Here is a 24,053-nt window from a genome sequence, read left to right as displayed (position 1 = left end):
TATTGAGAGATTGGATAATTTTAATAGAAAGATCCTAACCCAGTGTTCCCTATCACTGTAACCAGCCCCTTCAGTCATCCTATTCTTAACTGCTAGAACACTAATAAAATCCTAATTTAAATAGGAATGTTACCATTGCCATCAAACAAGGCCAGCTTACACCCCGTGTAACTCATCCCATTTTAGAAGAAGTCAGAACCTTTTTATGATTCTGCTCAACAGAAATTGATTTCTTCCTTCCTGGAGCTACATTAGTCAGCATTTAACTCAAAGTTTTGAGTAAAGCTAATTTTTCAGATGATTGCCATTGTTGATTTACAGTGATTCTTTATTTGAGTTATAAATTTAGAGGAAAGAGATGCCCAAAATGTTAAGGAAAAGACACAAGATATTCAAAGGAAAGTACAGAATTGTGGCTTCTCTAGACCAGGAAGGCAGAGAAGGAATATGTTTGGTCTTTATGAAAACATTGGAATCTACATATTGGATACTGTTCCATCCACTTTCAGCAACAGAAAGCTGTTATTCCAAAGAGCAAATATCTGTCCTGGATAAATTTGGGCTGAAAATCAGAAGGAGGCTTTTACATTTGTGAGAAAGTCAATTTTAGCACACCTTTCTAAGTGGGTTGAAGGAGGAAACACAGATGGCTTCTACAAAGGAAAACTTTCTGCAGTAATTTGCTTGTCATAGTCTTGTCAAAATAGACCCAACTCCATTCCTATTATAAGCATTTAAAATCAGCAGAAAAGGGTATCATGGTAATGAGCTCAGCTTCATCATCAGATGCAACAAATTACAATTAAATATCTGGGGGTTTTTTGTTTGCATGTTCTATAAAATCGTTTGGGGCTTTCTGAAGTCAGCTGAACTGTACTCTTTTTTCTCATTTCTAGTGAGTAACAAAGATTGTTATAGCACAAGATTTACTGCCCTATCCCTATCTGACCAGAAGTTAAGCTTTTAATTAGATCTGTTTTCTGAAGTTGTCAGTGGAATTGTGGGCAGCCTTGAACAGCAGTGCAGCTCCCTCAGATGCGTTTCCAAGACATGGGGAGAAATGTCTCCTGAGATGCGTATCACATATCCCCTGAGCTCAAAGGAAACCAAGACAGCTACCAGAGGCTACAGGCACAGCTTTCCATCAGCTAAAAGGAATCAGGAGGAACCCAAGCCCTAACTACCACCTGTATCTGCTTATGTGAGAAAAACTTCCTTTTGAAGGCTGTACAGAAAGGGCTTTCCATGGTGCACCTGAAGATGAGAATTATCTTTCAGGTGTGTGGCTTGAGTGGTGCTAATACAAGGCAGTGAAAGTATTTTTGTAATGATCTGTGGCAGGACAGACATTTAAATTTGTTCAGAATAGCTCATACTGCGAAGAGCAGATCCTCTTTGTGGCAACTCTTCAATTTTCTCTTCTCCTTCCTCCCAACACAACTATCAGCCTACAGACATGGCTGCAGGGATGAGCCAGTCAGACCATTTCTGATGGTTTGTTTGGACTTCCTCAGAGTTTTTAGGTAGTTGATCATCCCTATTCCTCCCAGTCCATGCATATCTCTATGGTCTACTCCTTATATATCTCCACCCCACAGTTCTCTCTCTCTTTTCCTGCATTTCCTTCCCTCCACATCTATTGAGTCTTTCCACCTTAAGCTGTGGATAAAACCATACAAGCTACCTCACAACACCACATCCTTATTTTAGCCCTTGCCTTCTCTGTGAAAGCTTGAGGTCCAAGGCAGGAGTGTTACCAAGTGGGAGCCAGTCTTGTGTGGCTTTTCATCACAAGATGTGTCTTTTGTGGCTTTTGACACAAAAAAAAAGGATCAGGAAGCAGTAACAAGGAGCCACCACTTTATCACTTAGGGAAATTACATTATTTTGGGTCACCTTTCAGACCTACTGGTTTTAAATTATATGGGATCTAGAAGTATCCTAATTTGCAACATGCAGGCTAATAATAATTTTTTAAAGTAGGCTGATTTTGAAGTCTGTTGAGAATAGAATTATAAATTTTCCATAAAATCAAATATTTTGATGAATGAGAGCACCTAGGTTTAAACATGCTCTTTTTTGGGATATGCTGGTATAAACACTAATAATCATACACCAGAAAAAAAATAGAATACTTACTGGTTAGTCTTCCAAGTATGCTATCTGATTTATTCCACAAATTTGAATTCTAATACTCCTTTTCTGTTGAAAATTGTGTTGCGTTTAGTGCCAGACTGTATTTAAAATATAAGAAGTGAGAACACCTTATACCTACTACATTACCAGATTTAGAAAATTGCTTGTTTCCAAGCAGCTAAAGATAGACAGTTCATGAAGACTTTGATAAGGCCAAATACTCACTTTTACCTTTAAAAACACATGATTTTAAAGTCTCTAGCTATGAGAATAAATATTCTTTTAACACTAGCTTTTTGTGCAGCTTGATGTTCGTCACCGTTTCCATGCTCTACAAATATTATTACACAGTGTAAGCTGGAATTCTGTTCTAAATCATGTTTCTGTAGTGATGACTGAAATAATAGCTAAGAAAGAAGTTTCTAAGGTGAGATTATTATTTAGTTTTTAAGCAAATATACTTCTTATCATTCATTGTAAGAAGAGGCAATATTTCTAAAATCAGTGTTCCCAGAATTTCTGCCTAGCTTCTTCACAAGTAGTTCAACAGAAGCAGCTCATCAAATTCTAAGATTCTTCCAAATGTTTTGCCCTCAGCTATTGTGCAACAACTGCTGAGTAGTCTTATTCAAAGGAAACAGAAAATTCTCATTTTTGGGGAAAGGATAGGCAGGCTCAGCACGTGTTCAGATGAAAAGCAAGTTCTCACCAGGGAGGCAGAATGATTGGCACAGCCAGGAAGGCTGAATGGGGGCTGCCTTGTCTACATGGACCATTCAGTAGGATTAGCTGTGAAAAAATAAAAGCATCCAAACATCTCACCTCTTGGAACTGATCACACAAGGAAACAGGAAAGCAAAAGGTCTTGGGACAACACATTCCCATCCCTGCCCAGAGCTGTGAACTACCAGCTCTTGAAGACCAAGAGCAGCTTGGCTCAGCCCTCTCAGAAGCAAAAACTCATGGTGGGTACCTGAAATGTCTCTTTTATCGTTACCTGAGGGGCTGCTGTGAAGTTTGTCATGGTTTACCAGGCCCAGCTCCAAACTTCAGTTGCCACAGCCCCCTTGCTTCAATTTTCAGGCGCACATTCTCTCTCCAAAACTTTGCTAGCAAGATCAATTCGAGTTTAATGAGAGTATTTCATTTTCTAATTTGCTTCAAGTAGCTGAATTAAATAATGGAAGTGGTGAACCACCTAGAGGACTCTCAAGAAAGAATAAGTACAGGCAACCTCTACACCCCACCCTCTATGCACACACGTGCACATATTATTTGTGACTATCTTTCCACCTGTGCTGACATGGATGAGAATTTATGATTACTTCAAAAAAGTTACAAGAACTACCTCAGAAATTCCACGTTTTACTGAGCTGCATTATTATGGCACATTTGTCAGGCAGCCAAATGCTATGTCAGCCCTGCAATTGATTTACAGCAACACCTGTAAGAATATTTGAGGAGAGAAGGAAACTAATTTCCACTTTCAATTCCAGCATTCCAAAGAAATTAATGGTCATAGGGGATTCACAAATAGAAAACACAGAAATAAACAGCACGTTTGAAAGGTTATGTACTCAATGCTACAAAAAGGAAGGGAAAAAACCCAAATAAATGCAGAACTTTTCAGACAGGAAAATAACCACAGCCTTTTCAGGCACGTCTTAACTTAGCCATATAAAACACCTGGCCCTCAAAAAAGGAGACCCTTTTTTTTTCTCTCCTGACAAATACATGAATCTTCAGCAGGAAGCCCACATAAGCTTAAAACTCCTTTGTGAAAGACCTCATTAAATAAAAAAAAAAAAAAGAAAAAAATCCCACCAAACTTATAAAATAGTTACTTTGTAATTACTGTGAACTATAAGAGCAAATAAGAGCAAATACCTACTTTTCCATTTAGGAATGTTTTGTGAGGAGAAAAGAGGTCCAACACTACTGAACGGCTGGAAAGCTTTGGTTGGAGGAAAGAGGTAGGAATGCCTTTCCTAGATCCCTCTCCTCAGCCTCTGCACCTGATCAGTGCCCAGACATTACAGACTCAAAGGTGTTCCCTCAGCTGCCCTGTCTGAGAGATAACTATCTGATGCAGCCTTTTATTTGCATTTCAGTTTAACAGAAGAGATGATTCGAGCATTGCTTGCACAGCTCCTGAATCTGAAGTGCTGTTTGAGATCTGCTGGATAAAGGCATCCCCAGGGTAGGAGCAGTGGAGAACAAGGCTGCCACTGTGGCTTCCCTGACAACAGCACACAAAGCCATGCTGAGAGGCCACTTGGGGCTTGCTCAGAATCCACCTTGGGACCAGCCTTCTACAGCTCTCAAAGTGCACAGGGAGCAGAACATTTCTAATCACACAGAAAAATATCAAGTCTGACTCTTTATGATTGTAGAAACTAGTTGAGTCAGTACTTTCAAGAAAAAAATCAAGGAGAGAAACATGCTCTGGCAGGAAGGAGAATCAATCCACAAGGACCTGCCAAACTCAGATCAAATGGATTTGGGAAGAGGGATGTGCAGCAGGGAAAGAACAAGCAACAGATCTGCACACTCTAGCTGTGTGCCTGGTCTGTGTTGCCCTGATAACCCAAGGGGGTCTGCACTTTATATTCCAGTTCTGAATGGCAAAGGGAGAATTCAAAGACAAAAATGAAAATAATTTTGAGACAAGTCATTTCAAAGTGGAAAATCAGAAACATTTATATTTTTTCACACTTTTTTCATGTTCCGATTTAAACCATTTAGTAAAACAAGTTCAGTGACACAGTGTCACAGAGTTGCTTTTTGATTTATCTTTTTTTCTTTTCAAGAAAACCCCCATACTTTGAATGTAAATGCTGTTTCAGACCAAACTGCTAAAGTGTGCTGCTAGTTGAAATAACACAGTTGTTATAAGCTACAGAACAATAAACAACCACATTTTTAAAATAAGGCACTTAAGTACCTCAGTTTATGTTAAAGGATAATTTTATTCATTAAGTTAATGCAGCTTTCTGATTAGTCATATTTTCCATCATCACCACCATTTTACTACTTTACCTACTGTGTGGTCACATTTATGTGAAATTTAATTCATTCTAAGAACATTTTTACACGTGGGTTTTTGTGCCCTTGCCAAAATCTGAGAGCAGATTAACTTTTCCCTGCTAACAGCAAATACCCACGAGGCTGCTGCAAGCACCCCTGACACTTTCCATTCTTCAGCTTACATGGAAGGCTGTGTAAGCTAATTACAATGGAGGCCATGTTTCCCCTTTCCTGAGGGAAGGTTAATAGAGAAAGAACTTTACACTAATAAAGAATCCGACCACTCTGTGGCAGAGGCCAGGCTACGGGCAGCTGGCTGCTGTAGCACTGATGCTTTCTTAATGCTGCTGGTGTGCAGACCCACAGCAGGTAGCAGTACAAATACAGTTTATTTTAAGCCAGGAGAGTGGCTAGTTTCAGGTATGAGTTGGCTTAATTATATATGCTTACTCAAACAGCAGCTTCTTCATTGCTGTGCTAGTCAGCCACAGCGATTAAAAAACACAGAACAAAAGACTCACTTGGACATGTGTTAAAAATTATTATGTGGTACCAGTGAATTAAATATTTTTTTGTGTGATCTCTCTGGTTATTCAACAGACTGCAAAATTCTTCTGCATGTAGTAAGGCACATCATGAGGGATCTCCTCATGCCAAAGGAAGGACTAAGTCCTTCTGCTTACTTCCAAGAGTCTAGAATCACAAAGAAATTGAAAAGCAGTTCCAAAAACTCCATTGTACTTTGTCCTGCAGAAAATGCACATCTTCCCCATTCAAGGGCTAATAAACTGGCAGCTTTAACTCCTTGATAAGCTTATAGAATTATGAGGAGTAAATGTTAAAACCTGCACAAGTTGCTTCCTTGGAACAAGTGAGCTATTCAAAACCCCTCCATAGAGGGAACTATTGCCCTCCTCTCCTGAATTCCTTTTATGGTATCTCTGCAGCTCTGCCTTACAGTAGCTCTGACTACTCCCCTAACATGTAGCATGCCAGCCCAACACAGAACTAGGTATGTCTGTGCTGGCACATCTATTAAAATCAGGATGAAAGCAGTCCACCATTTGTTGATGAACAGAGGCTGAATGGAGCCCACATTCTTCATGTCACAGCAAAACAAAATGCAAGCATTTGGCAAACATTTTGCAAGCAACCAAAGGACATCAATGCCTATTCCTCCATGACAGTATGTGGTGGTTTGACAGGAAATATGTTTTCTGGGATGCTGTGGTTAGGCCAATGGATGCTCAGATTTTAATATTGGCACCTAATGTGGCCATTGGGACATTGGATCGCCTCTGAGAACACAGGGTTAAAGCAGGGCTCTCCCCTGGAGGCTCTCTTAGGTTCTGGTCAGGGAAAGGTTCAGAGCTCCCCTGCCCGGTTGCGGGCTGGGCGGGGCAGGGGCAGCCATGGGGCCGGGTGAGGTAGGCCCAGGGGCAGCCATGGGACCGGGTGAGGTAGGCCCAGGGGCAGCCATGGGGCCGGGTGAGGTAGGCCCAGGGGCAGCCATGCGGCCGGGTGAGGTAGGCCCAGGGGCAGCCATGGGGCCGGGTGAGGTAGGCCCAGGGGCAGCCATGGGGCCGGGTGAGGTAGGCCCAGGGGCAGCCATGGGGCCGGGTGAGGTAGGCCGGGCCCTGGACAGAAGGGAGGGGAAGACCCCTGCAGGATGGAAGGGTGGAGGAGCACTGAGAGGCATCGGGCAGCCAACCCCCCCCCCAGGAGAGACAGAGACAGAGCCTGTGCCTGTGCTGGAGCCACCTTGAAATTGAATAGTGGCCGGCCCAGAAGGAGAAGGAGGGGGTGCAGCGAGAAGGTGCCTGGCAGGGCAGCATGGGAGTTCTGGACAGACAGAGCCTCAGATTTTTAACCCTTTTCTTGGATGATGGAAACCTTACAAATGCTAATCCTCCTGGAGCTGAATGATCAGAGAGATAGAGATGAGATAAGAGGAAATGGGCCACAAGAGAAATAGAGAAGAATTCAGGTGGAAGAGATGATGGAGTGGCTTTTGCTGGACTCTTTTTGTGTAGCCATGGACAGAGCCATGTTCCTTGTGATACAGAGACTGCATTCTAGGGGGAGGCAGTGCCTCAGGACCAAGAGGGTTCGGTGTGGGTACCCCTCAGCCCCAGGGGGTGAAAAATATGGGGGGGACAGGTGTCCCAAAGTTGAGACTGTGCCTTTTTGGAGTGGGACAAAGCATCCTTAAAAATCGACCCTAGAAGCAGCTCTGGTCGGTGTTCAGTGGTGAGAGCACTGGACATGAAAGGAAGAGGTCACCATTGGCACAAGAAGGACTCCTTCTCCTCTTGATGAACTGAGGATTGAGTATTCTGAAGGGTGGTGCTGGCCCGAGAGTCGATGATTTGGGGGATGTATTGTATTGGGAATTTGGTGGGGAGGAGGAGGAGATGTATTTGTGAAGTTTTCATTTTCCTTGTGTGTTTCTTTTTTTTTCCCTTTCCCTTGTAGTTTAGTTAATAATTTTTTTTTTTTTCCTAAGTGGGAGCCTGCTTTGCTTATTCCTGATCACAGCAGAAACCAGGGAGAGAGTATTCTCATGGAGGCACTGGTATTGTGCCAGTGTCAAACCATGACACAGTATTTCTTCAGTGATTTCTAAAATAAGTAAGCTGAACACCAGGAATACTACCAAAGGTCGCTTCTTTAAATGGATAGGAACTGATTCAGCTTTGCATCATTTTGATAAAAGAATCTGAAGCCTCACTGTCCAAAAAGATGTTATTTCACATGTCTCTATAATCAATACTTGAATTTTGATAATCCAGCAGCAGATCCAAATCATAAGTCCATGCACACCTACAGAGGAAGTGCTGAAAGTAGGTCCCATAATGCTATGGCAAATGAGTGTGTCTTTGGACAATGTTGCATACCAACCTTTTAAAGTAGAGGCCTACAAAATCCCAAAGCCTGTTTTATATCCAGAGAATCTTACTACCTCTGTCAGGTAAGTTAGATCTTAATTTCCAATGCCATATTCGAAATGGCCACCTAAAACTGGGCACCGTTAATTTCAGAACAGAATACATACAGGTACTCAGACTGCAAACTCCTGCACTGAAATTGCTGGTCAACAGCCCACGGTCAACAGCCAAACTGAACAGCAGTAACAGCAGTGCCCTTGCTGATGGCTGAGGTCCAGGGATCATGCAGAAGTGCTATTCAGTAGTCCCTAATCTAGAGTAATTTATGGTTCTGCTCTCTGCTGTGTGGGAAAAAATTTTCTGAAGTAACAAGGCCTAAATTTGTTTTACAAGCAGTGAATTTAGTACTGCTACCAACTTCACCCTCAGGTCCTGCTGTCCCATGGCATTCTTGAGTCAGAGTGATCACACACATCCTGACACAGTGGACCCCACAGGCCACATGACTCTGGGAAACTATGTACTGCACCAGCAATATTCAGTCTTGAACCCAAACACAGAAAAACAAATGGATCTTGCTTCTTGTCTACCAGAAAAGGAGATTTCAGATGCAGTAAGAGGTAAATCTCCAGATGATGTCCTCTTTCGTGCACTGCTGCTTTTGGCACTTGAAAGCATAGAGGGTGAGTGGAATTAAATACACAAAAAGCATTGTAAAGCTTGTAAAGTACAAAAATGCTCTTTATTATGCTTATAACATTGTCCTATAAATATTTAATCCCTGTCTCCTGAATTATGCATTTTCTGCGCACTCATACCAAGTTCTTCCTAAAGCTGTGGCTAGCCTCTCTCCAACACCTCCCCCTCCTCTCTTCCAGCACACAACTGCTGCTTACTGCCTGCAATTGCACTGTGCTCTCTAAACTGAGTCCATTTGTCCCAGCCTCTCACCACAGTGCAAGGGCAAGCAGAGAAACTGGAAACTGAGGAGCACAGGTTAGCAAAGAGGGTCCCCCTGAGGACATGGGAACAGTATTGAGCTATGAGAAAAAGAGCAGCATGGGAAACAGGAAAGGCCACCTGTGCCTTTTGGTAAGAGATCAGGTGTGCATATATTTATTTCAGGGGAATAACTGACCCCTTAAAAATTAAGCACAACAACCAGGAAAAGGACTGTTTGCCACACATTAGTGAGCCAAAACATTGTAGATTTTATTTCTTCCTCTAACAGTTCCCTGAAATATAAAAACAGAAGGCATCTGGAAAGTTCTTAATCAAAGTAAAATGGTATGTACACAAACTACATCTTGTTCTACATGTTTGTTTTTTCCCTTCACTAAACAGGCTGAGATTCCCCTCTCTGTTCTTTTAATGAAATAATTTCACAAGACTTGTAAACTAACATCCAACTAGTCAAGACATATTCTCTATGACAAAGCAATACACAAAGTGAGCAAAAAACAAGACTTCACTGAGAAAGTATAGTTCTCTGAGATGTGTCATATCCCCAAAAAGAAATCTTGCAGGTAGCTAATAGAATTTATCCTTTTGTTTATATTCAAGAAGAAACAGAATGGCCAATTATAGTCCTAATTTGTAAGGCTGGCAGAACACAAATGTTTCCAGTGCAAAGCTAAGTCTTAGTTTTAAGCTTCCTTGAAGCGGCTCAAGGAATAAGGCTTAAGTGTTCAAGAGCTCCCCGAGACTGAAATAAGAAATGTTTGGTGACACTAATGAGCTGTCAGTTGGAGAAAGCTTTGCATCTAACTCTTTGCCCTTTTTCAAGATCCCCTAAAGTTATGCATTCTAAATTAAAGCATTTGCTGCTGAATTACAGCTGTACTCCATAAAGTTGTGTTGTAACACCCTTCAGTATGCAAGTATCCCTAGTGTCATCTCAGACACCATTTAGGTTACTCATTTAGGAAATGCTTGTGCCAGAGAAATTGTGGTAACTGATTAACTCTATTTATCTAAACTATTCAAGGCTTGCAGAAACTATACCTCAGCAACTGCTTGTGTGAATTCAACAGGCAAAACATTTTGTTGTGTAAAGCATTAAGTGGCTACTGCCCTTAAAGAACATTCTACAAGTTTTAAGTGAGCCCACAGAAAGATTCCAGCTGCTCCTGATCATAAAACTGAAAAATGTCTGTTTTGTCATTCAGCAACACAACACTTGTTTCTCATTCTAACTCTTGAGATGCAGTGTAAGCTTTACTCAGGGTTGGCTGCAATTTATTTCCCCATCACATCAACTTACGATTTAGTTTTCAGCTGAGTAAATACCCAACTACCAGCTCACTAACATCTGCATCTTAGAGGGGAGAAAAAAAAACCAAAAAAAAAAAACCCAAATAAGCAAACTTCCAAGCCTTTAAAATAGGTGTTTGGTAACATCTTTGGTTTGAAAAGAACTACTACGATATTGAAACTTTACAGTATATCTTGCACTTTACAGATACCCACTGTACATTTCAGCACAATCCATGTACAAAACATAAAAACTCAAGCTAGGAGAAAAGACTTGGGAGCTTTCATTTCCATTTCTGGACATTTAAAGCATCAAATAAAATTTTAAGTAATTCCTATATCTAGATTGCTAAATGCAACTTGATAAAAAACACTTAAAATTACTCTGAACATTTATTTAGGTACAGATATCCAAGCCTTTGGAAGATTAGTATCTTTGCAAAGGAGATGAAAAAGGAATGACATTGCCACTGTTCTCAACCTTCACCCACTACAGAATTTAAAGCTTGTTTTTCATGATGGACCTTTAACATGGAGTTCTTAAGGATAAACACTAAATCTGGAGTTGCTGTTTTTAACTTGGGTATTTTTTAGTATGTCAGAAAGCAATGTCTGGTTATAAACAGGAGCTATCACAGGCCCCAGCTCTCCTCTCCCTAAAAACAGGGCCACTAGGGAGTGGGGTTTGGGAAAGAAAAAGGAGAGATATTGAGCGAATCAAATGTCAGATTTCTTGCCCTACTGACCTACAGGTTTGTGCTTAACTGAGGAAAAATTAATCTCTTTCAAATGCACTTAATTATAATCAAATACCCATACCAATGTCTTTCACCACATCAGCACATCTGGCAGCAATGAAGACAAATTAACAATAAGTCAAAAAATCTGGCAATATGATCAACTAAAGCACGCAAAATCCATTCTGTACGCTTAGACCACCAGTGACTAAGGATGGATTAACTTCCTGTCTCTAATACTGCTGCCCAAATTAAAGAGAAATTGCATTGCAATCTGGGTACCAGGTTTCTGGCTGCAGACAACTAAAAAGCCCTTAGTTCAGCTACACCAGGCAACAAAATCTTTGCTCCCACTTTAGCCCTGATGTCTGTGATGGGCTACTCTAACAGCTGCATTTAATTTAGTTTAAAAGAAGCTATTTGGCAACCATGTAAATTTGCACCTTCAAAGCAGGCACATTTAAAAAGCCAATGTCCTGTAGAATTAACCATTTTGAAGTCTTGCTGTTTTAGTGCAGTGATGACAACACGATTCACAGCTTTTTTAAACAATAGGCATCTGTACATGGAAACACAAAATAAAGACTGTTTTCACTCAGGTTTAACTACTGTTTTATAATAAGCAATCTGCAATTCTCTCCGTCTTGGATAGGTAAAGATACTGGGTTCATTACTACAAATATAATCCAGCAAGAGTCTACAATTGCTCAACTTGACTGAGCAATTAAATAAAGCACAGATCTCAACTGTAACCAGAGAAGGGCAGCCAAGTAAGGAACAGAAGCATGAATTAAACAAAAAAAAAATTATCGTGTTCTTGGATTACCTCCTCATGTTGAGCAGGGAGTGGCTGCAGAAAGAAAAAAGAGGGAGAAAGGGTATGGGAAAGCAAAGACTCAGGCATGTACTGTATTTGGCAAACACTTGACACTAAGCCACTCAGAGAAAAGCTAGGTTACCAGGCAGATATCCAGTGCCTTTTTTTTTCTTTTACTAAATAGCTCAATATGAATTTGTGCATCTACTGTGTATATCCCTACACCAGATGCAGGCACACTAACAAAGGCACAGGGAAACTGCTGGTACTACAGCCTCACAGACATGAAAACTTAGAGCATGCGTGTGCACATCTGACAGGGGGAATTCACAAACTGAAGGATTTACAGCCTTGTTTTGGTTCATAGCTGTGGTAGGACCACACCCACTCTCTGAAGATGAACATATTTTTACACAGTAAATCTAAAGGTACAAGTTTAAGTCAAATGAAGGCGCAAACACGCATCAGAAAGCACCTACATTTGCAACACTGTCTACAAACGTAATTCACACTTTTCATTCTTCATATACTAATGTGGGCCAGAGGCCACATGGCAGCATATTTTATTAAAGTAATGTGCAAATAAGATGCATGGTACCTGCAAACAGTATGTAGTTTCCATTTGTAAAAAGGTACAAGTAACAGTACAAAATCAGAATGCTTACTACTCATTTCAAGAAAATGAAGTCTGACATAGAAATACATACACTGTATTATTTACACCATTAATTTACAAAACATATTATTTGCATTAAAAAAAGGCTATAAAATAATTACAAATATAGTATTTTTATAAGGATTTTTCCCTGTATAACCAATGTAGAGCATCTTGGAAATTATGCTTTATTGGAAAAAAAATATATTTTTTTCTTCTGATTTCAGAGCATCATGGGGTTTCTTTCTTCCCTTCTTCTCCTTATTCCCTTTTTAAATAAAGTTCCATACTGAGGTAGTAGTATGTCAAATTATTTCTTTGGTTCCACAAATCATTAATTCCAAAAGGAGCTACGTATCCGAATCACAGGATTGGAAATTAGAAGTCCTAAAGTTTTCAAAGGACTGTTTGCAAGTATAAAAGCTATTTTCTCCTCTAGAAACTGTCCTTTCCTTTCCCTCTTCATCTGCCTCTGCATCAAAGTCCAGTGAGACATGATGATTATTATGGGAGGTTTTTGGTTGGCAATTTGCTGGCTGTCTACAGCTTGAAAGAGAGTCCAGCTGAGGCCTCCATAAAGGCTTTCCAAATGTTCCTGAAAGACAGTAAAAGAGTGAGCACAGAAATATTGATGCAAAAAGATTTGTGTCTCACCCTAGTGTACTTAAGTGACATTGAAATGCAAGACTGACAGAAATTGACATAAGTGACATTGAAATGCAAGGTTAACAGGAAATTCACCAAAGTGAGATTTTACTTAAATGCTCTTCCACCATTTTAAAGAAAACATCGATGTGATAACAAGCATAAGGCAAGATTCTGCCACAAGAGGCATTAAAAACATTTCCAAGTAGCTGCATAGCCACCTACAACTTCATTTCTTTTGTTTTCATGACTACTTCCTTACCCATTTTTCTTTGGGGAAGGTGGTGAGGGGGGAGATAGGAACAGGGATCAACCTGCAAACAGATCGTAAGACACTTTCTAACGCAAAAGTCACTCCCTGTTTTGTTCTTCAATAAATGAATGGCACATGCAATCTGCCATGCAGTTCAGAAAAAAATAAACTAGGAATTTAAAAAAAATGTAACCCCACAACCCCTATCAGGTTATACAATATTGTCCCACAGTGCAATCTGAATGCTAACACCATCTTCTTCTGGCTAGCATCTCCCATTAATAATAAAGATGCAGATAGCCAAATGCTGCATTCACCACTGATCATCCAGTCAGTTGTGGGCAAAGAGAACAGTAGCAACCCAAAGAGAATTACACATTTCAGTTCAACTATAATTAGTAATTATCTGTATTTACTAGCCAGTAAACAATCAATGTGTGTCATTCTCCATCACTGGGAAGCTGTTAGTATCAACACCTCTACAAGAAGGGCCTTCTTTTTTCAGTGAGTAAAGACATACCCATCCTAAGTCAAAGTGTCTGTAAGGACTTATTTTCAGAGGACAGTGTGTCACAGGCTGACTTTGAAGAACTCAAGTTTTTATTAACAATTGAACACTACATTTTAAAATAAATTTTGAACCCAAAATGCAACACTTCTGCTTTTGTTAGAACTAAAGGTTTCAAGTAAAACTCCGAACTGAGAAGTTACTAAAAAAGGAATTGGACAAAGCCCCTATTTCCATCAATGATTTGTAGAGCAGTTTAGACCTAATGCAGTATGAAAGGGTGTTCCTCACAGCACCAAAGCTACAAATGAACTGTCTTAAAAACAAAAATACATGCTACAAACTTTCTGGCTTGTGCATCAACTGTGATGCTAATGCCAGCTCTTGACTTCACTATGATTGCACAGGCAAAATGGGGCTTGAATTTGACGACCATGTTGAAGAAGCAAATTCACAACTAAAGACAAGAAATCTATCACAACTTCTTCCACAGCTACCATGTCCAAGATCTAGCCGTAAGCTCTTTGAAGGAAAAGTGCTAATGATTATGAAGCATCTAAGGCAACAACAATGCAACATAAGTGGGGTAGTATGCTCAGAGAACTGATCAAAGAAGTAACTCTGCAGAGATTTTTAGGGCAGACTGAGGCCTATGCACCCTTGGGGTGACAGTAACTGCTGGATATACAAACACACAGTTGGACTGCTTTCTGCAGGAGACGTACTAAAGCCCTATCTGCATGGTCCCACCACAGCAGTAGTGGCAGGCAGCCAGGAGGCCGGCCATGTGCAGTCCCAGGGTCTCTGCCAGATGTCCTGGCATCTGCAACATTTTACAGTTCAAACATCTGGCTTTTGAAGGGGGAAAACTTCAGAGCTTGTGCCTCCCTCCCCACCCCCTGAGAACAAAGAGCCCAGTGATGCACATTCCCCCAGGTCCCCTTCAGAGCCAGCAGACCCAGATCTTGATCAGCCAGTGCTGACACACCAGCCAGGAGACAATCCATGGTACCAGGGCTGGTTTTGACACTAAGATATCACAAAGACGAAAGCAATATGTGGTTTTGTATGCATTTTAAACCAAGCAACCAAACCAACATCCAAAATTTAATGAGCTTCAAGGATAAAGGAATGCTTTTCTCCTTCCCCCACCTCTCCCTGCAATCTGGATTAAAATTGTAAACCCAAAACTAAACTCGGGAATTCTTTTATCATGCACATCATGAGAAAATGACAAAGGAGGGATAAAGGAGGGCATTTTTACATAGTCCCTTATTTCAAAGGGTAAATAGTTCTGGCTGACAGTGTTATACAATATATATGCATACAAGTTCAATTCTCCCCACCTGCACTGAGCCCTCCTTACACACCTTTTGCCTGTCAGGCAAAACTTCTGGTATGCCTGAAGTTTCTTAAGGTGTATTTAAGCTATGTATGCTAACGCTTACAGAAATCTGCCAGCAATATTAAGACAGAAGATAAGAATCGCATCACTGATGAGATTTTTACAGAAGTGTAAGCTATTAAGATCTGGTAATCTAAATATCCTCATTACACCACTTTACTATAGTCACTTTTCTGTTCCTCAGCATCAAACATTTGGGAAAGAAAAAGGTGAGAAATCAGTTTTGCTTGGTGTTGTAGGTAGGAAACAAGACAGCAAAGACAATGGCAGCTCGAATAAAAAACAATAGCTAGAACATACCCATGAAAGTGCTTTTACTCATAATAGATGAGGGTTCCAAACTTCTGTTTAAATCAAATGTGTCTGAATTGAGACTTCTGCTTTTCAGTCCCATTCCTTCATTTTGAGTATATATAGAGTTCATCAATCTGCTACTTGTAGCCTGTGTTCCAATAATGCCAACACATTGGTCAAAGGGATCTTCCTGTGGAGGTGAGTATTGACAGCATTCCTTTTTCTTTAAATATCCAGACTCATAAGGGCCCAAGCCTGCTGTTCTCTGGTCAGGGCTGCAACCTAAAGGAAATGAAAAATTCATTTTATATAGATTCAGCTTAAGAAAGACTGAGTTAGGACTAAAACCTCTCCCCACGAACTTACTTGTACTGTATGCTTCAAATGCGTCAGAACTGTAAGCGCTGCCTTTTAAATACAAAGTCCCTGAAGTCCCCAGATAGTGGCAAAGGAATGGATCTGCAACACCCTCCAAGTCTGTCTCACTGCTGTTATCTAGATGGCAAATGCCTTAAAAATAAAATTGATGTGTCACCACACAGTCTTTTCTGAATCTCCAGCTGAAGAGTTTCTTGAGTAAGTTTTAAGAACCCCGCGTGTTCAACTACATTTCATAGTGTAGTTTAGAGTTTGCTTAGGTTTAACCTAACTTTTGGATGAGAATCCTAACTTCAGCAACTGTTCAATTAATTAGCTTGACAGAGAATGTGTCACTTCACTGTACAATCCCTGAATAACAAAACAAAACCAAACCAATTACAGGGATCAGAACCAGGGACCTCCTTCTTCCAAAGCACGCTAGACAAATTCATTATCTGTCTCATAGCCTCTTTCAAAAGCAGAATGTCAATGTCAAAGTCCTGGTTGAAAGAATCTGAGGGAATCACTGGCTGCCTAAACAGCTATAAAGATTTTTAGTTCAATGGCTCCTGAAAGCTTTGGACATAGTCTCTGGTCCTTGATCCACAAAGAGGCTGTTCCTCTCACTACCCAACAACTGCAAAATTATCTCACCATCACTCCATTCCCACATGTCCCAGCTCCTGATTGTGTCTCAACCCCAAGCCCTTTCCCAGAAAGGTGCCTTTTCCTCCCTAGTGCAAGTATATACGGGATTCTTTGGGCCCACACGTATAAATGTCAAGTACTGCAGCTTTTAACTTGCAGTCAACCTTAAATTTTTTATTGACTCTGACTGTAATGATTTTTTTTTAACCAGCAAGTTTAAAGAGTTATACTAAAGTTCCACTGGTATTACCACACATGCTTTACACCTCTAAAAGCACCCTTTTCAAGCTGTAAAGAGAAGACATGCCATGGGTAATTTCTTTTTGACGGTCTTGTTTTACACATGTCCTCATTAGTTTAAATTTACCCTTGAGACTAGAGAAAAACTTTCTGATTTAAATAAATACCATAACGTCATCTGGATGAACAGAACCAAGTTATTATCGTGTTGAAAAATTGCAAGCAATAATTTTCATGTCCTCTATTAAATTGTGTAAAGATGCTTCTTTACTGTTCTTTCTTTCTATTAGTTAGAAAGACAATAGCCAAACTGCAGCTCCTCAAGTCACATGAAAAATCTGTTTAGCATTTTCCACCTACCATTACTGTCCCTCTGCTGCAGGAAATACCCTCCTGCAGAAGATGAGAGGAACTGATGGTGACTGCCATTTTCAGATGAGCCATATCCATCCTGCCTTTCAGCCAGTGTCCCCTGGGATGACAGGTAACTTGGAATGTCAGCAGGCAAATTTGTTTCATCTGTGGGGGAGCAAAACACATACAAAAGCCATCAACACACTTGAGTTTGTAGAAACATTTTTAAACTTGTCAGCAAAGCACTGAAAGCAACAAATAATTCACCTTTCTGCCTCTGAGTCAAAGCACACAAATGTTCCTACATAAAGTCACTGCAAGGCAACCACAAACATTTGTTTTCCTTTCCAAGGTAAACCTTCAGTTTACGCACCTGTATTTGTGATGCTGCAATCTTCATTTCTCCTTCTGGTGTGGTAGATGATGACCACCCACACCAAGGAAGTGCCCACCACACAGCAAACCACAGCTATGATCACAATGCCAACTGTGGCCCATCCATCATCATCAAGCGATGGGGCAACGTTTTGAGGAGAGTCACAGGTGGGAGTAGGAATTACATTAAGTCGGATATTGCCTCTTTCCGTTCCAAGTGTATTAGACATTTCACAAGTGTATTTCCCGGCATCTTCTACATCTGTATCCACAATAATTAGTAACTGATTGCCTGCAGCAAAGAAGTGTCTTTCTGTTACCATGAGAGGGCTGTCATCCTTAGTCCAGTTCAGTCGGGGTGGAGGGCTACCACCAGCAATGCACTGCATGACTGCAGTTTCACCTTTTGTTACAGTTCGATCCAGCAAAGGCCGCAAAAATGATGGTGTTTCTGAAAAGAAAGCACAAGCCTTATATTCTAAATGACCTCGCAAGAGAAAGAAGTGTCCCTTTCCTTCACAGCTCAAGAGGAAAAGCTGAATTAAATGCATCAGTAAGGCCTAATAAAGCTTACTCTCATTCTAAGAAGAAACTCAAGAATTTGTACCTAAAGCCTACAATTTAATTGCCAATTGGTCCGATTTACATGCTTGATTACCTTACAAGGTAAAAATGCTAAATCATACATGCTTAAGATGCAAAGAACTACAATAAAAACGATTAACAAAACGTCAAGAAATCAAAAGTTAAACAAATCTACAGTCTCTAAATGAAAACAGAAGCCCCTTCTTCCCTCCATCCCATGTGTACCAGACACGTATACACTGAGAAACATAACTAACTTTTATTATTTTGAGTCATATTATTGATTGTGCTGTTAAGGTTTGCCAATATCTTACCTAGTACTGTTAATGTTGCGTTAGCTGAAATGCTTCCAGCAGTGTTTTGAGCTGTACAGCTGTAAACACCTGTGTCCTCGATCTTTACATCAACAATAAAGAATACATCATCTTCAGGCATGACATGCATGCGCCTCTTGCGTGCTGCAGGAAAATCTGTTCCACCATCTTTCTGCCAAGCAATCTGTGGGATAGGATGCCCAACTGCAGCACATTCCAAACGTGCCATTGCCCCAGCTCGAATGGTCAAGTCCATGGGGATTTTTGTAAATGAAGGCAGCACTAAAGAAAAGGTGGTGATACCAAAATCAATACATGAAACATACTTCTCTTTTGTACAGCCTTTCCTTGAACACCCCTCATGGGCCTAAAAACACTAGAGAAACATACAGTCTAAATTGATCAGTAGCCAGCAGAAAGGGAGGGAACTGTGAAGTATGTGAGACCACCTAGATCAAAATCTCATTTTTGCTAACAGCCTCCTATGTGACCTTTCCATAGCATCTTGAAACAGAGCATACACTTATCTCCTGTGAGAAAAAGTTAACATTTTTCCATCTTGTAACATTGATTTTGCCAGATTTACTATGAATTAGGTATGTTGTTTTTTCCTATACTATGCTTCAGTACACTGAAGGACCAGAGGTAAAATTTTATAGTGACCTTGGAAACGGATAAATTTTCAAGAAATAATCTCGTATTATGGATCTTCTAAAAGATGCAGATGACAAGAATGAAAAATCTATGAATCCTTATCTTGATTAAAATCATTCAAAGTCCACAAGCAAAACACTACTTACTGTTTACTGTAAGTTTGGCTTTGACAGAGTAGGATGAACCGAAATGATTTGAAATAACACACTGGTATTTCCCTTCATTACTGAATTCTACATTGCGCAGTCGAAGGATGGTGGTGTACTCCATCACTTCTCCACCCTGGGCCCGGAGGTGTGCGTAATTCTCCATTTCAGCGTCTTGCAGTAATTCGTTGTCTTTCTTCCATGCAAAAGTCATTGGGGAATCACTGCTGCTGGCTGCTGAACACACAAAACTCAAATTGGAGCCTTTAATTGCTGACTGGGTTTCTGGCTGGACAGTGATCTGTGGTTTAGGAAAATCATCTGCACAGAGGAAAAGAAAAATAATGCATGTGATGCCTGAGGACTCTTCAGAGAGTTAGTAAGCCTTGTTTTATAGGTTTGAGAGAAGAGTCAGATAAGTATTTATTAAATGGATCCACAATGCTTTTGTTTTAAATTTTGTTAGCCTTAGGGCATTTAAAGATGCCATATTTATGAGTTTATTGTGCCAAGCCATCACTTACTGAAGAGAGAGCACATTTAAAAGCAGACTGTGTGCCTAGCTTCTTCAATAACAGCACTAAAGATATAAGAACTACTCCCTGACATCCATAAGAACTACTCTGAACATCAATCATGAAGCCTACCTCTCATCTTTACAACACCTCAGGCTGCTGGGAGTTTTTCTTTATTGAATGCATAGTTCTTCTGCTATCAGAAACTGCAAGTTACAGTTGAGCATTTCACCCAAACCCACAAAAAAAATCATGTACAAAAGTCAGTGTTCCAGTGATGTGCGTCTGTTTGGGCCAAAGGGGATGGAAGGTCCCTTAAGCAAGGCAGAACACAAGAATTTCAACAATTCCTGGAGGTCCCTTTACTATAGGAATGTTACCTTTGAAGTGCCATGTTATGAGTTTACAGAATTAGCTGCCTTCTGAATTATTTATTCAATTGTGTGTACACTGCATCTGCAAAAGGAGTAGACAAGTAAATGCCTGGTCTCCCAAAATCAAAAGCCTTAGTATATTCCCAACTTTCAAGATGTGTCCAATCTCTGGACAAAGGAACTGCAGGGAAAGCCCTGTGCCCCAAAAATTCCTCCCTGCAGATCCTGCTGTCTCCTAGCATGTTTGTCTTATTACATCTCAAATGACTGGGAACAACTATGGGGTCAAGGTGCCACTTCCTTGAAGAATCTCCACTCTGTTACAAATGAAAATGAGATGTGCAGATAGCCTAACCTTGAACCATCTGCAAAACTCCTGCAGGTATGATGCTGTGCTCCAGTGACAGGGCAACATGGATCTGGGACTCTAAGCATGGACTTTAAGAACATCCCAGGCTATTTGCTTTTCATGCTTCATACCCATGTCTTACCATTTGCAAATTGAGTTATTACATACACCGACTTTGCATGGCAATAATTAAGTAAAACATTCTAAGTACTTAAATTAGCCTTGTGAAAGGACAGCAGAACATACTTCAATCTTAATTATCTGACAGGAAGAGGTGATACAAAGGTCACTCAAATAAGCATACAGTACAGAATACAGAACACACTAGGATAAGACTAGCATTATGTTTTGTCAGAACAGAATAATCCAAGAGCATATTTGAAGGAATGTATTACAAAGACATCCACATATATACACACCTTTTAATTTCAGACAGGAGTCAACACACTCCACTTAAAAATTCTATAAAAGCAAAAGCAGCCCTTGTAAACTTGTAAGGCAAGGTGGGTATACCAGAACATCTAGTGATAACAGACTTTATAGATATAACTGAAACACTCAATGATTTTATTAGGAGATTTTAGTTATTTCTGCATGGCAATTGTGTTAAGTATCAAGCGCAAAACTGATTCAGTACATTTCTTTTTGCTAACACATCTTAAATGGTTTAAAACTAAATACTTTAAAATAGCATTCAGCAGCCCAAAGAAAGATCACAATTCCCCCAATAATTCCCTGCATTATGTCAACCTCTGCTTCTCGGCAGTAGCGAGAATCTGCTGATTATTTATTAAATATGTGTCTGCTAACAGGAAAGGAAAAACCAACATTTTGGTACACTACTTTATATTCTGGACTTGCTTTCCCACTGAAAAAGGGTATCAACAGTAAAAATTAATCAGTTATATTTGCTATGAGACAAAATTGTTGAGAAGGCACTTATCTTTTTGTCTCCAAAGAATATAATGTTTGAATTTTCTTTAGTAAGAAAAATAAAATTTATTCAACAAAAATACATGAAATGCAGTTAGTTGGCTTTTAAATTTCCTGATATTTTCAAAGTTCCTACTTTATATATCAGAGTAATCAAACATGTCCTTACCCTGAATGCTTAGCTTCACTTTGCTTTAAATAGAGAACATAACAAGGGTGTTCATGAATGCTACTAAACACACATAGAAAAATTTTATTTTTAAAGCAGATGCTATCACCTCAAATTCTCAGGTCCTAAAGTAAAAATATTTTGCTAGCATTTACTCTCTGGCAAACTGAAATAAAAAATACCAGTATCGTAACTGTGGTAATCAGGTATTTTTTAAACACAGTTTAAAAGACAGTAATTTAAATACTCCAAATAATTTTTAAAGCACACCACAAGCACACATAAAAAACATCAGAGCTGAGGCCAATATAGCTTTTTTACCTTGAAATTTTATCAGTCCTGGAATAACCTCAAGAATAATGGAATATGAAAAAAAAATTTACAAATAACCAAACCCAAAAACTACATCTTAATTTTGCCAAAGTATGTCTCACTTAAAAACAATAGTGATTAAAACAATATCTTTTAAATCTAGAGGCACATACATTTACCCTCATGAAGTACTGAGCTTTCACTTGCATGCACAGAATATGATATGTTCTATGTAAGCAAGCTGTACTTGGTATGAAAGTCAAAATATCATCACTCACTCTCTTGTACAAAGCCTCAAGCTTTAAGCATCTACATCACAGTTTGGAAACAGAAAAAAATATTACTAAGTATCACATCCTGTCAATTTTGTTATAGAAATCACAACGTATTAAGGAACCACCAAAAAAATCACAAGCACCCAGCAATATTTGTTTTATGGAATGAGAAATAGAGGCTACACTCACCACAGACAAACCCATCCAGGCTGACAGCAAAAATACTTCTCCCTTTTAGCAGCTGAGGATGGGCACAACTGGCATTTACAAAGCTCTGGAAGTTGTTCTCTGACATCCACTGTGGTAGCCATTTCAACTGGCAGTCACACAAGAGACTTGATGTGTTGAAGTGCCTAAGAAAAAGCAATTAAAATCAAAGCCTGTTTGTTTGTAATACAGATCTGTATGAGCACACTTTCATAACAAAACTAAGGCTCTAGGTTAAACACACATATTGCAAGAGAAAGACGGCAATATTGCTCAGCTCAAATCCCAAATCCCTCCCTTGCCCAGCTGGTGATGCTGTGCCCAATGCCCCCCAAGGACATGGGTGGCCCTCCTGGCTGCCAGGGCACTGGTGAGTCATATCCAACTTGCCATCAACCAGGACACCAGGTCCCTTTCCACAGCTCTGCTTTCCAGCCTCTCATTCCCTGGTCTGTCCATACACCCAGGGCTGCCGTACTCCAGGTGCAGAATCCAGCACTTTCTCTTGCTGGACTTCATACAGCTGCTGATTGCCCAGCCCTCTCATTTGTTGAGGTCACTCTGCAGGGCCTCCCTGCCTTCGAGGGAGTCCTCCCAGTTTTGTATTGTCTGTGAACTTGCTCAGTATCCCTTTGAGTCCTAAGTCCAAGTCATTGATGAAGAGGACAGGGCTAATGATGGAGCCCTGCTGAACCCCACCAGTGACAGGTTGCCAATTTGATGTCACCCCTTTCAGTATAACCCTCTGCACCCAGCCTGTGAGCCAGTGCTGGTCTGCATTGATCAACAGAAAAAAAGGGTGAGAGGACAAAAACTCATCCTCACTAAAATACATTTTTCGCAGTGACCACTTCACGACTTCTCTGAAGATCTGTCTCTCTGCTACTACAGGAGAGAAGGAGCCAATTACAAGCAGTGACAACCAGGTCTTTACAAAAGAATTTCAGCACTGCATTTCACTGGTCCAGCACTGCTGGTCTTAGAGCACATTATATTAAAGTCTCCCTTATGTAAAACCTGTTAGAGATCACCTAATTTAAAATAAGGATTTTAGAGACAACAAATGTAGCAGAAATTTAATGTAGCCACCTATCCTACACTCTCTCACTTAAATACATCAATCATATAAAAATAGAAAAAAAACCCCAAAACACTGGCATAAACTTTTTATGTTATTTCAGAGAGATTACAGCAGGGGTTTATCACTGCACCAGGTGACGTCTTACAAGGCTTTTATTTACACATTTATATGTATAGATAATATCTATATACTTAATAGAGATTATGTCTTTTGATAGAAACTTACAATTCTTTGAGTTTCTTCATTTGTGAAAATGCATTTCCTTGAACTGACATAATTGCATTGTTACTTAGATCTCTAGGAAGAAAAAAGAAAAATAGGATTAGAAGAAAAAAACAGATTTATTAAACTGAATGGATTTAAGACTCAAGCAATAATTTGCTGTTTTAGTGATATACAAAGGGTGCTTAAGCTCAAAATAAAAAGAGATGCAAATAAGAAGTTTCATAGCATGTTTAATATGTAAGAATTTCTGCATTAATTCCAAAATTCACACTCAGTGTAACTTCAAAACTGAAAAATCTTCTGAAGATCACAGTAGCAA

The 24,053-nt window shown here is 39.9% G+C and overlaps 1 protein-coding gene across 2 annotated transcripts in view; it reads right to left on the bottom strand.

Annotated features, from left to right (window-relative positions):
- Positions 1-10,678: 10,678 nt before the first annotated feature.
- Positions 10,679-24,053, bottom strand: part of LRIG3 (leucine rich repeats and immunoglobulin like domains 3) — a 39,547-nt gene continuing 26,172 nt past the window's right edge. The window contains exons 11-19 of one of the 2 annotated variants that reach the window (XM_071423538.1): positions 23,735-23,806; positions 22,411-22,574; positions 19,295-19,615; positions 18,495-18,776; positions 17,594-18,046; positions 17,227-17,385; positions 15,985-16,128; positions 15,625-15,900; positions 10,679-13,108 (exon numbers count right to left, since the gene is read on the bottom strand). In XM_071423538.1, coding sequence (XP_071279639.1) covers positions 12,864-13,108; positions 15,625-15,900; positions 15,985-16,128; positions 17,227-17,385; positions 17,594-18,046; positions 18,495-18,776; positions 19,295-19,615; positions 22,411-22,574; positions 23,735-23,806 — 2,116 coding nt within the window. In that variant the 3' untranslated portion in view covers positions 10,679-12,863. The remainder of the gene's footprint in view (positions 13,109-15,624; positions 15,901-15,984; positions 16,129-17,226; positions 17,386-17,593; positions 18,047-18,494; positions 18,777-19,294; positions 19,616-22,410; positions 22,575-23,734; positions 23,807-24,053) is intronic. The other variant, XM_071423539.1, reaches the window with a different exon arrangement.

Source organism: Agelaius tricolor, unplaced genomic scaffold (assembly GCF_023055355.1).
Source record: "Agelaius tricolor isolate 1412-34295 unplaced genomic scaffold, bAgeTri1.0.p SCAF_3, whole genome shotgun sequence".
NCBI classification, from domain to species: Eukaryota; Metazoa; Chordata; class Aves; order Passeriformes; family Icteridae; genus Agelaius; species Agelaius tricolor.
This window is presented reverse-complemented; position numbering and strand designations above follow the sequence as displayed.